The sequence below is a fragment of the Oryzias latipes genome, chromosome 22 (assembly GCF_002234675.1).
Source record: "Oryzias latipes chromosome 22, ASM223467v1".
NCBI classification, from domain to species: Eukaryota; Metazoa; Chordata; class Actinopteri; order Beloniformes; family Adrianichthyidae; genus Oryzias; species Oryzias latipes.
This window is the reverse complement of record NC_019880.2, coordinates 5,729,448-5,747,950: the sequence shown is the minus strand read 5'-3', so window position 1 is coordinate 5,747,950 and position 18,503 is coordinate 5,729,448. Positions and strand designations below refer to the sequence as shown.

At 43.5% G+C, this 18,503-nt stretch overlaps 3 protein-coding genes across 3 annotated transcripts; 1 reads left to right on the top strand and 2 right to left on the bottom strand.

Moving 5' to 3' along the window:
* Positions 1-1,063: 1,063 nt before the first annotated feature.
* pccb (propionyl-CoA carboxylase beta subunit) lies at positions 1,064-6,592 on the bottom strand. Its single transcript, XM_004082168.4, has 15 exons — positions 6,315-6,592; positions 6,017-6,136; positions 5,872-5,940; positions 5,701-5,757; positions 4,959-5,072; positions 4,738-4,848; positions 4,541-4,649; positions 4,318-4,438; positions 3,335-3,416; positions 3,133-3,256; positions 2,952-3,059; positions 2,435-2,535; positions 1,908-2,006; positions 1,723-1,822; positions 1,064-1,631 (listed from the first exon to the last, which is right to left on the bottom strand). Exons 1-15 carry the CDS (start codon positions 6,558-6,560, stop codon positions 1,510-1,512), a joined length of 1,683 nt encoding a protein of 560 aa, XP_004082216.1. The 5' UTR covers positions 6,561-6,592; the 3' UTR covers positions 1,064-1,509.
* Positions 6,593-7,106: 514 nt separating this feature from the next.
* Positions 7,107-13,116, top strand: LOC101156373 (E3 ubiquitin-protein ligase MSL2-like). Its single transcript, XM_004082454.4, has 3 exons — positions 7,107-8,287; positions 9,515-10,911; positions 11,473-13,116. The coding sequence occupies exons 1-3, from the start codon at positions 8,146-8,148 to the stop codon at positions 11,773-11,775; spliced, it is 1,842 nt and encodes a 613-aa protein (XP_004082502.1). The 5' UTR covers positions 7,107-8,145; the 3' UTR covers positions 11,776-13,116.
* tnfsf10 (TNF superfamily member 10) lies at positions 12,945-18,471 on the bottom strand. The gene is made up of 6 exons (XM_004082453.3): positions 18,339-18,471; positions 17,061-17,204; positions 16,863-16,908; positions 16,666-16,782; positions 15,562-15,782; positions 12,945-14,245 (listed from the first exon to the last, which is right to left on the bottom strand). The coding sequence occupies exons 1-6, from the start codon at positions 18,444-18,446 to the stop codon at positions 14,036-14,038; spliced, it is 846 nt and encodes a 281-aa protein (XP_004082501.1). The 5' UTR covers positions 18,447-18,471; the 3' UTR covers positions 12,945-14,035.
* Between the last annotated feature and the right edge of the window lie 32 nt (positions 18,472-18,503).

Below are 18,503 nucleotides of genomic sequence, written 5' to 3'. Positions count from 1 at the left end.
GGCTCAGCAGCGTCTGCACTTCCTGAGGGTCCTCAGGAAGAACAACATCAGCACCAACCTGCTGCTGACCTTCCACCAGTCATCCATGGAGAGTCTGCTCACATTCTGCATGACAGTTTGGATCGGCAGCTGCACCGTCACGGATAAGGAGAGACAGCAGAGAGTTTTACAGATGGCACAGAAGATCATTGGACGCCCTCTCCCCACCCTGACGGACATCTACTCCGCGCTCTGCACCACTAGGGCCCAGAACATCATCAGGGACAGTTCACACCCCAGCTCAGACCTGTTCCACCTGCTGCCCTCTGGGAGGCGCTACAGAGGCATCAGAAGCAGAACGAACAGACTCAAAAGCAGCTTCTTTCCCAAGGCAATAACCATCCTCAATTCCAAAATGCACAGATAAATCTGCATTAGCACACTCCACTTAAGTGTCCACCCAACATCAACACTCTACTTCATTGCTACCTCTTGCACATCTATGTTTGCACAAAATTTTGCACGTACTTTTGAACACATCTTGGCCATTCTTTATTACAGTTTATATTTGCACACTGTATGTTGTACATACTGATTTATTTAATATATTTAGCTATTTTGTTACTCTTGCACTGGAATGATGATGCTTCAATTTCATTGTACAATGGACAATAAAAGCTAATCTAATCTCATCTAGTTGTGGAATGATTGGGTAATAGGAGGAAAAAAAGATGCTATAGTTTTAGTTTATCTTTATTCAGTTTTTTTAAACTAAAATTAAAGTAGAGAGCAAATTGTAAACTAGAAAAGTTGAAAAAAGCACCAGACTACTTTGGGTTAACAAAAGTACTTTTCATGAAGCCATAAAATGGAAGAAATCGAGGAAATGTGAAATAACTTGTTTTGAGGAAAATCTTAAAAGATGCTAATAGGCCATAAAAACTAAATCCATAGTTTTGTACATTTTGTTGACTCCTAGAAGTGAATAAAAGTGGAGTTTTGATGCTCAGCTGGAAGATCTGTGACTGTAGAATATAATGTTTTCGTAGCAGCCATCACTTACTGACACAAAAAAACACCTCGCTTGTTAATCCAAGCCGTATTTTATTCAAACCAAATCCGTGGAAGACTAAATTTGCTTCACAAATGATGCACAGAAAATGTACAAATGGATGAATGAACAGAGTCTGCTTTTCCAAATAAGAGAAGGCACAGCAGCAGAGTGGGACAGATGGGGTCCATTACAAACACTGAAGAGGTTACAGTATATCACTTTAAATTCTACTAAAGTAAATCAATATGTACTGTACTCCTACTGGGATTTAGAGGGGTTTTCCCTCTACAGATGGTAAAAAAAAGATGTTGCCGAGTTTTGTAAAAAGTAAATGTCCTGATTTTAGGTCACTGTTTCCAAAACCTGCAGTCTCATACGTGACTATAGAAGAGGATTTGATGCTTTTAGTGGAGTGACAAACAGTACTGCAGATTTTGAGCTGCCTGTAGGTGGCGCTACAGAGCAGAAGGCGTTCTTCACAGAGGAATGTTGGCGTGCTTCTTCCAGGGGTTGACCTGCTTCTTGCTGGCCAGCACCTCCAGATCGCTGCAGATCTTCTTGCGTGTCGATGACGGCTCGATGATGTCGTCCACAAAACCTGAAAGAAAAAAAAACATTTAAGCTCCTGGAGGCGCCGGAATCACAAAAACGGGATCGGGAAACACAAAGGAATGGGCATTTTGGGATACCTCTGACAGCAGCTGGGAAAGGGTTGGCAAACTTTTCCACGTATTCCGCCTCTGCTTCCGCCTGATTCTCCTTTCCTCTGAAGATGATTTGAACGGCCCCCTGGACACATAGGAGCAGAAAGAGAGAGAGAGCAGCGTCACGCCAAGGCTGCAGGAAAGGGGCGGGGCTAGGAGCACCGTCATACCTTAGCACCCATGACAGCAACCTCAGCCGTGGGCCAGGCGTAGTTGACGTCCCCTCTTAGGTGTTTGGAGCTCATCACATCGTACGCTCCCCCATAAGCCTGCAGCACACCAAAACAAAAGCAACATTTTCATAAAACGCTGGAATTTCCTTCCAGTTTTGGGAACGTTTTCACCATTTTCAAGGAGAAATAAACAGCAGATTCATGTTTTATGGGATCTAATCTCAAAGCAATTCAATCCCTGATAAAACACACAAAAGTGGAAGGAATAAGTAATGACAGACAATTCATTAAAACACTTTCCGGACCTTCAGCTGCAAGTTTTAACTGCGTCAGAACATTTCTCCCGAGAATCTCCCAAATCTTCCATCTTTTCATGCCGGATAACAATTACACCGAGTTTCAGTCCAGAAGACAGAACCAGGACAGGAACGACAAAGGAACATGAATCCCCTTCTGCAGGAAAGTGGAGGAACTTTTCCAAAGACAAACGATGTTTAGTGAAAACAGATCTACTTGGTTCCTACCTTTCTGGTGATGATGGTTATTTTTGGTACAGTCGCTTCGGCAAATGCAAACAGCAGTTTGGCTCCATGTCTGATGATGCCTCCGTACTCCTGAGCCGTACCTGTTCAGAGGCCAGTGAGCATGTGCAAGAGAAACCTTTAAAGACCCACTCGGATAAAAATGGTGTTTTTCAACGCATTTTTCTGAATTTCTGGGTAAAAAATTCAAGTTTGAAAAAGAGAGCATCTGTATTTGAAGGGGGGCGAGGCTGCTCCATGCCAACAGTCCCCACCTACATCTGATGAACTAGTGCCGCTCTATCGAAACTGTCCAAACAAAAACACACTTTTTTTTTTTAAAGTTTGGCTAAATATGGCATAATCATAATTAAAAAACCACTTTAAAAATAGATCAAAAGATGATCGGAGTGAGTGGGACTTTACGTTTACTCTTTGGATTATTTACTTTTCCCAACAACCTTTGCAGCATCAGAAAGTAAAGGTTTGATCTGGATCTTGAAGAACCTGAAAGGAATACCTGGCAGGAAACCCGGCACGTCCACAAAGGTGATGATGGGAATGTTGAAGGCGTCACAAAAGCGGACGAAGCGAGCTCCCTTCACCGAGGAGTTGATGTCCAAGCAGCCTGATAAAAAAAAAGACATTTCAATCCTCTTCCTTCAGACTTTCCCACCTTCGATCTTCGATGTTCTGCTCACCTGAAGCCACTTTGGGCTGATTACCCACAATGCCCACAGTGCGCCCGTTCATCCTGGCAAAGCCCACGACGATGTTTTTGGCGTAACTGGGCATGATCTCGAAAAAGTCCCGTTCGTCCACTATCTGAGCACAGGAAGCACATTTTCACCTCTGTTAGCGCCACCCGGCCGCACCTGAAAGTGTGTGTGTTTGTGCACGTACTGCATGGATGATCTCCAGCATGTCGTAGGCTTTTGTTGACTCAAACGGGACAATGGTGTCCAACGCCTTCACCAATCGATCACTAAAAAGCAACCAACAAAATCTCAAGATCTAGTTTGAGAAAACAAAACGAAGAAATACTCTTAATTGGAAAAGAATTAGACCATTGGTTAGAAAAACATGCTGCTCGCTGACATATGCTGTCATTCAGACCAGATGCACATCATTTGTTTAACAGTTCAGTAATAATGAAACCAGCAGCTGTGGAATAAAGTGGACAGGGGAGGGGGGAGCCAGCTCTGATGTCAGCAGCATCGGGTTTGAATGAAACTTTTCAAACTGGGCAAGAAAGCAGACCAAACTCTTCTTTTGGGGTTATTTTAAAGACACACTCCTCCGATGGGGAAAAAAAAAATGTTTTGGGGCTTTTTAACATGCAGCCTTTTTCTCATAAAGGAGGACATTTATTAAGAAAACTGAACTTTTGAATTTCTGAGTATTTCTTTATTCACATCGTTGTGAACAACAACAACAACAAAAAATGAGTTCATTAGTGATGTAGAAAACACACTGTGCGGGCCACAGGCTCCCTCTCCTCTCAGTAATAGAAATGGGAAGAGGGGCGTGGTTGCTCCATGCCAACCACAAGTCAGAGGCAAATTTCTAATGCTCCTTGAGCAAAACTAGACTGCTGGGCCCCTAAACCTGTTTAAAGAATAATGTGTAGTTCTGATATGGATATGTTCTGATATGCAGTTTAATAAGGAGATTCTGTTCCCAAGTGTTGGAAACCTTTACGTATACAAATGTCTTCGTCAATCAATCTAATGCTACAGATCTCCTCAGAGGTAAGAAATTCCTCACTTTCTTTAATCCATTCAAGCAGATTAGCGACAGAGACAGGATTCTGAACACATCAGTAAATTCACAAGTGAGTGTGTTTAGTGTTTGTCTTGATTTGTCTTTGAGCCCCGGCGGGTTACCTGGGGTCGTGGCACTCCCTGATGGGGGGCGCGTCCTGGTTGCTCAGCGGCAGGAAGTTGAAAAACTCCCTTAGGTTTAGCAGCGCCTCCACGTCGTTCTCAAAAGCGCGGTGTGCCACCCCTGAGAAGCAGATGAACTCCTTTAGACAGTTTTAAAGGTCATTTTCTACTTTTTTTTTTTTTTTAAGGAATGAGTCTTTTGATGAAACATAAGAAAACCAACCGGACACGCTGGTGTGAGTTTTGGCTCCTCCGAGCTCCTCTTGGGTCACATCCTCGTTGGTGACAGACTTGACCACATCCGGACCTGTGATAAACAGGTACGACGTGTCCTGCACACAAAAATAAAACCTTAGAAGAAATAAAGGTCTCATTTGTCTCCGAGTTTGAGAATGCCAACCATTTTTAACAGAATCTCACCTTAACCATGAAGGTGAAGTCTGTCAGTGCGGGGGAGTAGACAGCCCCCCCTGCACAGGGGCCCATGATGAGGGAGATCTGAGGGACGACCCCTGAAGCAAGGACGTTCCTCTGGTGAGCAAAGAGTTGGTTTTAATAATAATAATGATAATGAATATTCTTGATTTCCCAGCAGACTCGTTTCTTTAGGCTAAATAAAAGGTTTTTCAAACTAAACACACCAGGAAAATATCGGCATAACCAGCCAGGGACTCCACTCCCTCCTGGATCCTGGCTCCTCCGGAGTCATTCAGCCCGATGACAGGAGCGCCGACCGTCATGGCCTGGTCCATTATCTGAGCGGGAATTTAAAAACACACAGAAATAGAAACGATAACAAAACAAACCCACAATAACCTGTTAATATGTTAACAAATGATAACTACTAAGAGACCCACTCAGATAAAAATGGTATTTTAAGAATGTTCTTGTGGCATTTTTCTCATGATAGAGGACATTTGTTAAGAAAATTAAGGTTTAAATTGCATTTCTGAGTATTTCTTTATTGAAGTTGTTTGGAATCAGGAGCAGACGACATAATGCTTTTTAAAAATGTTTGAATTTGTTACATATAAAATACGCTGGGTGGGCCACAAGCTCCCTGGTCTGCTCCATTCTGATGCATCCACTTGTAGACAAATAGATCCATTAACATCTTTTTTTCCCCTCGAGCCAGCATCTGCCTCAAATCTGTACAGCTGGATGGCTCTAATATCCCCATTTATGTTGCACTGATAAAACTGTAAACTAGCAGTAGAGCATGTCAACAGATGGCTGATGGGAAGAGGGGCGGCGTAAGTCTGTGCCAACAGTCCTACCCACAAGTTGGAGGTGATTTCTAAAGAATGGCATAATCATAAACAAAAGAGCACTGGGGATCCTTTTAAAATAAAGATGATTGGAGTGGGATATTAAAGAGCTCACCTTACAGATCTTCTGTGCATGAGCTCCAGACAAGCTTCCACCAAAGACAGTGAAGTCCTAACAGACAAAGATTAGAATATCAATATTAGCTTTAAAAAAAGAAAATTGTGTATTTTTCAAATCGCACGTCTTTCTTTTTTTCTTTTTCTGAACAAACACCACTTATCCCACCTGACTAAACACATAAACCAGCCTGCCGTTAATCCTGCCACGGCCTGTCACCACGCTGTCTCCGGGAAACTAGAGGAAGAAAATCAGGTCAACCGTGTAAACACAAACCATGATGCTACCACTGCCCTGCTTGTAGTTGGCTTACCTTGTTAGTGTCCTGCTCCATGCCAAAGTCAGAGCATCGGTGCTCCACGAACATGTCAGTCTCCACGAAGGACTCAGGATCCAGCAGGAGCGCCACCCTCTCCCTGGCTGTCAGTTTACCCTGCAGAACAGAACTGAGCTCACTTTGAAGGAACTTTATTATAACCTAGATTAACGCGATAATTCAGAATAAAAGGCTAAAATCAGACACGTTAACGTGAATGCATAACAAACATACATCTCTTTATTTGTTAAATTTGAATTAAAAAAAAAAACTGACATTTTCTTCATCACTTTACCTTTTTATGTTGTGCATCTACTCTCTTCTGACCTCCCCCGATGAGCGCCGCCTTCCGTTTCTTCTCAATTCTCTCCTTAACGGACAGGTGGCTGACCGAGTACCAGCGACAGGCCCGCGGGACGTGACTCTGCGGCCCTGACGCAGGTGTTGCGCCGCATTTTACTTGCGCTAAAAGTCTGAATGAGCCCCTGAAGCTGTTTATCAGCCCGCAGCTGCTACGAGCTACACCGAAGGCCGCCATCATTGTCCTGCCTGCTCTGAAGGCCACCGAAGACAGGCAGGCACCTAGACCAATGAGGATTGGGGGGAGGGTTTTTGTAGCCAATCAAAATGAAGGAATTTCCCTCAACGCGCATGGGCGGGATTTCGACTTTTTGCAAGCAAACTTTTTGATTTACCCTGAGCATTGTTTGTCAGGCATGCCCTTCTACTTGTATCGATCAATTCTCCATTATTATTTTGTTGTTGAACTTATGGATAATTCTCATTCATGCAACATTTTACTTTATAAAATTATTTTTAACGATTCATCAAGCAACTCTTCAAATCTGCTGCTCAAATTAAATACTAACTAGCTTTAAATATTGACTGACTGTTCACAGTAGGTATAAAAGTATGAGCAACTATAATTAATTTACTCAAATACTCACTTGCCACTCTGTGTCAACCTCTATTTTACACCTCTCTGTTAGGTCAAATTGGTTGATTTTTGATAGTTTAAAAATGCGAATACATTTGTAATTACTCGAATAAAGAAACAAATATCTACATGAAATGTGAAATATAAGGTAGAAAGCAGCATTCTAGTACTTGTGAAAAAATATTCATTACCATCCTCAACAATATTTCTTAAACTTATTGTGTTCACTGTTATTTATTCGAGCGTCATTAAGTACAAGAAGACACACCTAAAAGATTTGTTAAAGGACTAAATCCAACTATGTTTTGTCTTTGCAAAAGTGCAACAGGGTTGAAAACTCGATTACATGCGTTTCAGCGGCGCAAGCCGGTTACCAGGGTAACCACGGCAAATCTCGCGTGAAGATTACGCCTGTTGTGCAGGGTTGAAATGAGGAAAAGTGGAAAATCGATTGATTAATGCACTCGTAAAACGGCGAGTTAGCTACGGTGCCCGTACTGCTAGCACATTTTTTCATGGAAACCTACCCGGATTGCAAGATTTCGCGTTGCAAACTCTATCCTGCAGCTCTGCGTGCGGTTTGAAGCGACCCAAAGGATACGGTTATATCCTAGCGAGCTAATGTGGCTAGCATTGCTAACATTAGCTTAGCTTTGTTTACATCAAGTGCGCGCCTGGCGATTTTTTTTTCTCGTTTTTGCGAATTTCAGCCCACTTACATTTTATCTCTGCAGCTAAACACCACTCAGGTGTACGTCAGTGATATGTTTATGTTGCACTGTAAGCAAGCTATACGGATATCTCAAACTATTTGGCACTTAAAACGTTTGTACGCTAATGCTAGCAGCGAAATGCTAATGCTAATCTTCTGAATTAATTGTAGGACCTGGTCACGTCGTTACGTGTGCAATTTTAGACATATTCTATTTTTGTTTACAAAAAGTATGATATGGAGGAGCTATTTGACGTAAATAGTAAAAACCGTGAACAAGTGGCGTTAACCTGAGTTAGCCACCTGCTAAGCTAGTCATCGTGGTGTGCATTTATTGCACAAATTATTTCGGGTTTGCAATCAAAAGCTGCATTCGTAAGGCACTAATTGATGCACCAATAGGCCACCCGTCCGTCTTTTTACCCCAGATTGGGTCTCAAGCGGCTGGACTTTTTTTTTTAAGGGGAGCTTATCGCTATGAATCCTGTAAAAGCAACCGCCTTGTATGTGTCTGCCAGCCGGGCCGTGCTGCAGTGCGATCCGCGGCAGCCTCACACCTTGGCGGAGATGTACAAGCTGCTGCCCTTCTTCCGACAGTCCCTAGCATGTTTAGTCTGCGGTAAGAATCTTACAAGTCTGTGGTTGTCCATGTTTTTTTTAATGTTTGTTTGTTTGTTTTTGCTGTTGTATGGCCTTGATTTTTTTTCTCACATTTAAATAAATAATGATGGGACTGCAACATACGTGGACGGCTCGGTGTAGTAGTCTCCTTAGCAACCGAGCCAGAGCCTCTCTCATCTGTCCAATTGACGGGACAGATGACTCCTCTGTTGTGCAGGCAGAGCCATGTGGTTCCTCTTCATGCTTTATTTACTCTGCTTAGCCAGGGAAACATCAAAGCCGACACAGCGTTCAGAAAGAGACTTGTTGGATTAGCAGAATGTGAAGTGATGAGACTGCTGATGTGATAAATCACATGTTATGAAGCTCTTGCTGTACAAGTTTGATGAAGCAAAACGTCACAAATCAATAACAGACAAAATGTTATTTGTTGTCACTTTGAAGACTAAAGCAATGTTGTTTTGTTCTGTCACGGTTTGATTTGCTGCTGTTTTTGGGTTACAGCTTGCATATACGTTTACTTTGTTATGAGATGATTTAACTTAAGCACATTATTAGACTTTTGTGTTGTTCTTGTGGCATTTTTCACATTATGGGGGACATTTATAAAGAAATTAAGCTTAAAATGCTCTTCTTAGTATTTAAATTGTTAAGAATCAGGATCAGATGAAAAACTACCATTTGAAAAAGATTGTTAGTATTGGAGTGAAAACAGTGGTCAGGCCACAGGTTCCCCGCTCCGCTCGATTCCGATTTATCCATTTGCAGACAAATACATCCGTGTACATCTTGGTTTTTTCTCGTTCAAGCTGGCATCTGGATCAAAACTGTACGACTGGATGTCTCCAATATTGCTTGCCATTTTTGTTGCATTGGTAATATTAGGTTGGTGGTGTGAAGCGCTGTAAGCTAGCAGGAGAGCGTGCAAATGGAGAGTTCTCAGTAACGGGCAAGGGGAAGGGCGGTGGGCCTGCTCCATGCCAAAAGTCCCACCCACAACTTGGAGGCAAATTTTTAATGATCTACTGTTGCTTTGCCAAAGCTATTTCCTATATGTTTTTTTTCTTTAAATTTAGGCTAAAAACTACATAATTATAATTATAAACCACTGGGGGCGCTTTGAAAATATCTTAAAAATTGATCGGAGTGGAGTTTTAACTATAGCTGTTTGACGGATTCTATTATCATGAAATGAAAATCTAACGACATCAAATCTCTTTTCCAGGTGAATTACTTCAGGATCCAATTTCACCGATGCATCCCGAGTGTCAGCATTATGTCTGCCTAGGCTGTAAAGGCAAGAAGATGCAGGTCAAACCTTCATGTAGCCGCTGTAAGGACTATTCCTGCTTCCAGGAGAACAAGCAGCTTTCTTTACTAGTTGAGTGTTACAGAAAGCTCTGTCTGTACGTCACTCATTCGCCATTGCTTCAGTTGATCAGCGGCCACGTTGGAGGGTCTCCGGAGGTCATGTCCTTGTTAGAGGAGGTGCTGTTGACGCACAAAGAGGACACAGAAAACTCGAGCTTTGCACAAGAGGATGTCAATCTGTCCGTTCACGAGTCCCGCACCCCGACAGAGGCACCACCTGCTCCTGCTGAGCTTTCAGCTGTTCCTCAGACCTTCTCGTCCCACCCTCCCCGTTTTAATGGGACACAGAGATGCAACGGAGAAACACTGGAGGACTTTGATCCCTCCTCCCCTGAGCTGGAAGTTTGTGAGCTGGTGGAGGAGCCGCCGCATACAGAGCTGTCGGTGTCTGATGCATCGTGTGGTTTGGCTCTCAGTTTGACCTCCGGGCCTTTAGCTCCAACACCAGGCACCGTGTGCTCACTCAGGGATGGAGAACTGAGCAGCAGGGAGCTCGAGGAAGGAGAAGTGTTGCTCCTCAGCGTGGAGGAGGTGTTGCAAACCCTGGACCCCCTTCAGCCCAGTCGAGACTCTGTTCATTCACAGCCAGAAAGGACTCACACACACCTAACCTCGGACAGAGCGCACACGCAAATGTACATACACCTGGATGCAGCCCACAACTACACACAGTCTCACATGGGAAGGACTAACACAGCGGCAAGCCACGGTGCTCGCATACACACATCTTCCTTCAATCCCCCACCACCCTCCAAACCTCCACCGGTCCGCCTTAACCGCAAGCGATCTCGTTCAGAGAGTGACAGGGAAAAGGTGAAACCTCTTCCCATCTCCTCTATCCTGCAGGGCTCCTCCCCAAACGCACACTCGCCAACCTTCTCTCACACGCTGCACCCAAAACCCCCCACAGCTTCTTTGTCTGTACCAGCACACACATACTCGTCACTTCCTAACGGGGCACCGCCCAAGCCCAGTCGGCCTGTGCAGAACCACAACAAAGGCAGCAGGAAGCACTCGGATCAGAATCCCAAGAAGAGCCACGCCAAGGCCCGGAGCAGCGGGCTGTCTAAGGCCAAGGACAGAAGTAAAGAGCAGCGCTCAATGTCGGGCTGTTTGGTGCCAGCAGCGCCGGTCAGGCCTCCGTACAAAAAGCCAGTGGAGAAGAAGGGCTGTAAATGTGGGAGGGCGACGCAGAACCCCTCTGTGTTGACCTGCAGGGGGCAGCGATGTCCCTGTTACTCGAACCGCAAGGTGAGGCAGAAAGCACTGATCGTCCAAGATGTTTGCTCTTCCTGCATTCATGGGGGGGCTGTCCTCACCAGAGGGTTTATGATAGTTACTGAACTTGGTAAATTATTCACCAAAAAATACTCTAAGAGCATCTTCTGTTCTCAAAGCGCTCCAAGTGGCCTTTTCATCATAATGATGCAGTTTTAGCCCAAATTCAAAACGGTTGAATAGAAACTCGCCTCTGGGTTGTAAGTGGGTGACACTGGCCCACCCAACGTCACAAATACAAAGAGAAAAAAACCCAAATACAACCTTTTTTAAATTGTAATTTTTCTTCAGCTCCCGATTCAATAAAGAAATACTCAGAAATGCAATTTTAAGATGAATTTTCTTTACATATGTCCACATTAATGTGTTAAAAATACTAAAAAATGTCATTTTTATACAAGTGGGTCTTTAAAACACTTTTCCTGTCTGCAAGCAGAGCTCAGTTGAACAAGAACACGCTCTATTTTAAAGTCGGGCTTTGTTGTGCGATCGGCACAGTGAACGCGTCTCATTGGTTTCCTCTCTCCTGCTCAGGCCTGCTTGGACTGCATCTGTCGAGGCTGCCAGAACTCCTACATGGCCAACGGTGAGAAGAAGCTGGAAGCCTTCGCCGTTCCGGAGAAGGCCTTGGAGCAGACGCGGCTCACCCTCGGCATCAACCTGACCAGCATCGCCGCCGCCGCCGCGCTCCGCAACCCGGCGACCACCAACATCCGAGCGAACACCCTCCTCAACGTCGCCACAGCAACGGGGACACCTGTAACCACAGCCTACCTGGCCCCAAGCCCCCCACGAGACCCCACTTATGAAGACAGTCTGGAGCTGCTGATTGGATGAGAGGCGGTGACTCTGAACATAGACAGCCTGGTGCTGATAGAATGTGACAGCTGATGGGTCAGTCAACCTTTACCTGTCCTCCTGAGGGGAGGAAGTCTATGGCAGCTATGGATCTGTCCTGTAATCTGCTCTTCTTCTGTGTCGGATAATGTGGAGTAGTCAGACTAGCATGGGTGTGCCAAAGCCTCCTGGATCGTGCCTGTGTGCTGGTGTGCGTTGTTGCCTGTGTGTAGTTTAACATTTGTTCCGGTTTTGAACTTCAGAGGTGCTCTTTCTGTTCATAGACCACAGACTTACTGTACGAGGCAATAGAAACCCATTCCAGGTGTTGTTTGTGTGTGTGTGTATGTGTGTGTGCACAAAAAGTAGTATGTGCATGCATGAGCGAACTCTTTTCTAATTTTGAGCTTAATGACAACACTGGCGGATCAACATTTTGCTGGTTGAAGTATTACTCCCACAGATAAATCGGGTTCAGGGCGGCCCTCGCTACACCTTAACCCTTTGTGTTTCCCACTTCAGTGACTTTTGTGACTTATCCACGGACTATTTCACGCTAAGCTATACGCCGTCTTTGATCATATTCAGTTGAGCACTGTCGTCTGTAATTTGTCTTAACGAGAGTGACGGGTTCAAGCGTCGTCTGTGCTGCACGTCCAAGCACTAGGCCTGCTCCACGGTTTGTGTTGTGTGTTAGTTCCTACTTAATATCAGTGGGGAGGTGGGTGGCTAGCGCTTAGTCGGACTGTCCAAGTCACAACTATAACCTTTCACGGTTACCATAGCAATAGGAAGTGTTGTCGAGGAGGCTCCTGCTCTTGTGCACTCGAAACGTTTACAGTGTTTGGCATGACCGCGTCTTCGGAGGTCCTTGTTTTTGTTGTGAGGTTGTTCACGACTGTGTGTGTAGATGAGCTGAAGCCATAGGTTGTCAGAAACAAAATCCCCCCCTCCCCGGCGCCCCCCACCCCCCCACCACCACATTTGACTGATCAGAGACTATTTTTGATATGAAAAGAGTCCGAATGAGTTCCAGAGTTTTCGGGTTCCTTATTCGTGTCTCAGCTGTTACTCCATCATCAGTCCGCCTACAGCGACCAAAAAACAGACTGGAAGGAGGAAGTGGAAAAGCAGATAACAACACGATCGGCTATTAAGACCCCACTTCCTGTGTGAAAGCTTCAATATTTTATTTTGGGCATTAATTGAACCCTGACTCTTTCAGGGTTTCTGTCAGAGACAAAAGGTTTGAGGAGTGCTGATTAACGATGAGACATCCACTGCCATATTACAAAGACATGTCATACAACATGAATTAAAAGATAGTTTTTTACTTTTTCAGCTTTGTGTCTTTCTGATTTGGTTGGGTGGAAAGTTTTTCCAAACTTTACAGGGTTTGTCAAGAACATAAACTGCTGTAAAACATTTGAAGTCAGGCTTTAAAGACCCACTAATCCTCTTTTCATCTGTTGGCAAAGCGTTCCCGGTGAGGATGCCGTTTTAGCCAAAACCAAAGGACCCGCCTTGTTTTCCAGGACGTAGCTTCTGCAGAGCAGCAGGAGTTCATTAGAAATTCTCCTCCAAGTTGTGGGCGGGACCGCTGGTGCAGAGCAACCCCGCCCTCCTTCCCCTCGCCTTTGCTGAGAGATTTCTGTTCATGGCCTCCAGCGTATTTTCGACATCACACAGATGCTCTTTTTCAATCGGCATTTTTTCGTCTGCTCCTCAATTATAGCAGTTTGAAAAAAGAAATACTCAATAAGGAAATTTTAAGCTAAAATGTATATTTTCCATCGTAAGAAAAATGTGTTAAAAAAACACTATTTTCATGGGAGTGGGTCTCTAACAGAAATGTGCTCTGATTCAGAAAAACATCTCAAAAGTTTAAAGTATTTTCACCAGGAAAAAGAAATCCAACCAAAGTGAACAGGAATAAAGTGCCTGACGTGGGCAGTGTCTCTTTGAAAAACACCCTTTTAGTCTCGTGTAGCCCCACTGTCACACCTCTTCCCTTCCAGGAAGTGCCTCCAAAATCCACGCTCGCTTCCAGTTCAGTAGCAAGAAGTGCGGCCGAGCCGCGACCACAGATCCGTACTGGTTTCCAGTAAGTAAAAGGCTCCGTCTCGCTCATTTGAGCCGGCTAAAGCTGTAGCTCCGCCCAGTCTGAAAACGGCCTTCAGGATCCTGTACTGTAGCTCCAGACAGCTGCTGACCTTTGGCTCCGCCTGATCCTGGCTTCAGTTCCAGCTCCGGCTCGGCTTTAGCTCACCAGGAAAGCTCCGAAGTAGCTGGCCCTGCCGTCCATCTCCACGGCGCTGGCGTTGCTGACGGTGATGAAGAGGCGGTCGGCCGGCTGCAGGAAGGCGGTGCCAGCTTGATGTAAGGAGAAGAGGCCAGGCTCCTGACCTTGGGGCCAGCAGGCACTCCTAGAAGATTTCATCAGTAAGATGGGCCCCATGTAGGAACTCATCTGTGAGGTACACAACGGGGAAAGACGATGCACATTATTTATGTCCTCGTCTTCACGGCCAAAATCTAGATTTGATCAAAATATATAAAAATATACAATAAAAATGCTTTTCCCTTGCTATGAGTCAAATTTAACTGCAAGACTCCGACTTGATTCATTTATTTAAATAAGTTATGATGCCTTGGCCTTTAAGACCAAATTAAATCTTGAAATGACCAATAAACACATATTTAGGTACATCTGGTAATTGGAAATATTTCTTAAAATAACTAGTAGTTAAAAACAGTTAAAGTAGATATATTTATACACTTTATCTTCAAATGTATCCTATTTTAAGTGCTTCAACAGTCCAACAGTCCATTTTAGAATAAATGTAAAAATGTTTGACTTATAAGTACATTTATGTTTACTTTCACAATTCTGTCCTGCTGTTGTTAAATGCATTTGTACTGTTTTAGTCAAAACTTTATTTGATATTTATTTATTACCTTTTAATAAATGTTTGTTCTGTTACAAATTAAACGTCTGCTTAAAGTCCCCTCAGGTCACCTATTTTCAAAGCCTTTTAGTTCCGATTATGCCGTTTTTAGCAAAAAAAAATCCAAAAATTCGTGTCGTTTTCTAGGACGCGGTTTCTGCAGAGCGGCTCTAGTTCATTAGAAATTTTCCTGATGCAAAGCAACCCAACCCTCCCATTTATGTTGTTGAGAGTTCTTTGTTTACACACTCTCCCAATAGCTTCCAAGCACCTCACACCCACTAAGCCAATAACATTAGCAGAGCAACAAAAATGGCGAGCAACATTAGAGTTATCCAGCCGTACAGTTTAATGTCAATGTCTGCTCAGAAGGGGGAAACAAAGTCGTTCATCTTTTAGTTTTTCACAAGGATTTGAATGAAGAAATGCTTAGAAATGCTATTTTAAGCTTAATTTTCTTTAAATATGTCATCCATCATCAGAAAAATGCTACAAAAAATGTTCAAAACACCAAAAACAGGATCTTCATCGGACTGGGTCTTTAAAAAATATTATGTTAAGTAAGAAAAAATCTTGTTTGATTAGAGACATTGTTCAAAAATATATATTTTTCAGTTCAAATAACGCAGCAAGATGTTTTAGGATGAATTGCTTTAAAGCAGGTTGTTTCATCTCACTGTAAAGTAGTAAATTTGTTTTGTCTTATTTCGATTAAGATATTTAAACTAGAAACTAAACTTAATACTGCAGTGTAAACAAATCTCTCACTAAAATGGACCAGTTTGATGTCGTCTCATGATGGATCATATCTCTGGAATGTGTGTAGTAGAAGTTGCACCTTTTTGTAGATGTACTGCACCAGCTCTGCTCCCTCCTCCGTTTCGGGGTCGCCTGTGGAGGCCAGTCTGAAGTACGTCTGGGCGTAAATGTAGTAGAGCCCGGCTCTGGGCACCAGCAGCTCGCCCCCCCTCAGCTCCATGTTCTGCAGAAAGGACAGGCCCCTCTGGCCCTCCCACGCTCTGATGCGCTCGCCGAAGTACCCCGTCGTACTCCTGGAGCCTGCAGCAGCACCAGACACAAACATAAGAAAACTGACTTTTTTTCTCCAAGATCCAAGGACAACAAGGCTGCAGAGGACAAAAAACAGGTGAATATTTCCACCAGTTTTTAGCAGAATGATAATAGTAATGTTACAAAAGTGACATTGCTTGCAGACAAAGATGTGCAAGGATTTTCAAAATGTGTTTAAATTTCTTTTTGATAATTGAAGTTCCCAAGTAAACACTCAGAACTCCCCTTTGGCTCCCCCTAGTGTCCATCCATAGAAAGTCCCTAAACCAAATATACGCTTACATCAGATCTGACCTTTTTACATAATACATCATAAACTTGAAGTTTTACAATTTTAACAAATGTATTCTATTGTGAAGCAGCTACTATAAAAAATACAGCACAAAAACTTGCAAAAATGTATATATATTTCTCATTAAATTAGTTCAATGTGCCGTAGCCTAGCTTTACATTCTTTAATTTAGTCACAAATGATATAAAACAGTACATTTCAAACGGGTTTTTATAATGCCTTTAGCTTCTGTCCACTGTTTTTTCCTCATTTGTTACAGAATAACCTGAAAGTAATTACAAACCTCAAAGCCGTAAGGAAATTTAAAGACTTTTCTGGAATTTTTATGCGTGCAATTTTGTTTCCTGTTTTCCACCAACATAAAGGCGATTAGAAATGCGCCTTTCAAAAGTGCAGGACACTCAGAGCAGATGCACATGTGCAGGTTCTGACATGAGAAAGGAGCTCAATTCATGCCTGCAGGCCAATTCCTTGAGTGCAGCCTGGAAAAGGAAGCCTTTTATCCATGTGAATCTCAGTGGTTAAATGCAAAATTGGTTTGAACATGGATTAATTTAGACATTAGAAAATCCTCCTCACTTTCTTCTATTGGTGGCTTGAGTGACGAGGCAACGCCGGTCACATGTGCGCCGACTTTAGGAAGAGGGACGCCTGGGATCCCCGGGTGCAGGACGGGCAGAACACCTGTTAGCTTATCTGTTAAACCCAAACACACAGGAGGCTCAGTGGGAAAGGTCAGGAAGCAATCAAAACTCTGCAAGGGAATTGTTTTTTACTTGACACAGCGCTGGAAATCTCCTTCTGGAAACTGTCAGCAATTTTCTGAAAGAGAACACAACACATTGTGGAACTTTTGCATTACTCAGAGGTACGGAGGGTCAGAAGGGTCAAACCGGAATTGAAAACATTCCCAAATGTGGTGATAAGAAAAGAATGCTTTATTGTTTTTAACTATAATTAAACCTGGTCCCGACCTTCTCTATGAGGTAGTGGAGCTGTTGAGTGACCTGCCAGCACGGGTCACTGTTTTTGTCCTCAGCAGCAGAATCAACCACCTCTGACGGCAGCTTGACGTTGATCAGGCAGGACACGCTGCTCTGGGAGAAGTTCTCCTGCATCTGTCACGCACAAAAACACACAAAAAATGCAGTTTATCACTGGGTGAGATTTGATTGTGAGCTCTCAGACTGATGTGTTTTGGTTTTTCTCGTTTGGTCTTTCTGACATAACCTTGTATTTTCTTCAGCAAAGTGAAAATGACATCACAAACTGAAATGAGATAAAGATATATGTAAAACAAAAACACCAGACAGAGCAAAAAGGAAAGAACCACCAAAGTAGTCCATAACTAACCAGCACTAAGGAGACAAACGTAAAGAAAAAGAAGGAATAAATAAACAAGTGTATGTTTGTCAAAGAACAAACTCCTAGGTTTTATTTTAGCATTTTTACTAGTTCATATTTGCTATGGTTATATAACATTAAATAGAAAATAACAATACAATAAAATCATTTCATTCCAAAAGTATTATAAAACAAAACTATGTAAAGAATAAAAAATGCCATGTTGACAGTTTAGTATCTTCATCTTTATAGTAAAGATATGGCAAACTAAGCAGAAGTTACAATATTTTGTATTTTTAATAGAAAATTACTATGCAATTTGATGTAAACACTGTTTACTTGATTGTTTACAGCCCTGTGGACGGTGTACGTAAAAAAAGCTTACTTATGCCCAAACATTTACATTTGTTGGCTGTATATATATAAAAAACTATATTAAAATAAACATTTTTGGGAGGAAAATGAGCTTTACCTAAAAGACAATGAGCCTAAAATGTCACAGGTGTGAATGATGGGGGCGGGGTTTGTTTGTGCCTCAGCCAATAGTAAGTCAGAACCACCTGCATTCTGACGTTTTCTAGTTTTCTCCTGGTAAACAGTGGCACCTTTAGAAGTGGCACCTCCTCCAGCAGCGTGAAGTGCTTTCGTTTCCTCTGGTAACTGTCTGTCCTACAGGGACTTCTTCATTCGATCTCCTCTCAGACAGGCAGACGTTGTGCAACAGCCGTGGTGCGTTTGTGTCGGTTCTTCACGGTCAGGTCTTTTCTGCAGAGGTTAGTTCCTGTCCCCTTTGCTCCCCCCCTGTGCTCCTCTCTGCTCCTCAGGAGGTTGAAGGAGTGCTGGTGAGGCTTGACGCAGCGCCACGGACTAGCGCGCGCGCGGCGGCGGCGCTCGAACCAGCGACTTACCGTGTTGAGGACTCTGCTGAAGTACATGAAGCTGACGGCGACTGCGATGGTCTGCAGGAGGATAGCGGCGAGGACGACGAGCCCCAGAGCCTGGACGGACAGAACCATGGCCGAACCTCTCAGGAGCAGGAGGACCTCTTCAAGCAGGCTGGACGGGTTTGATGG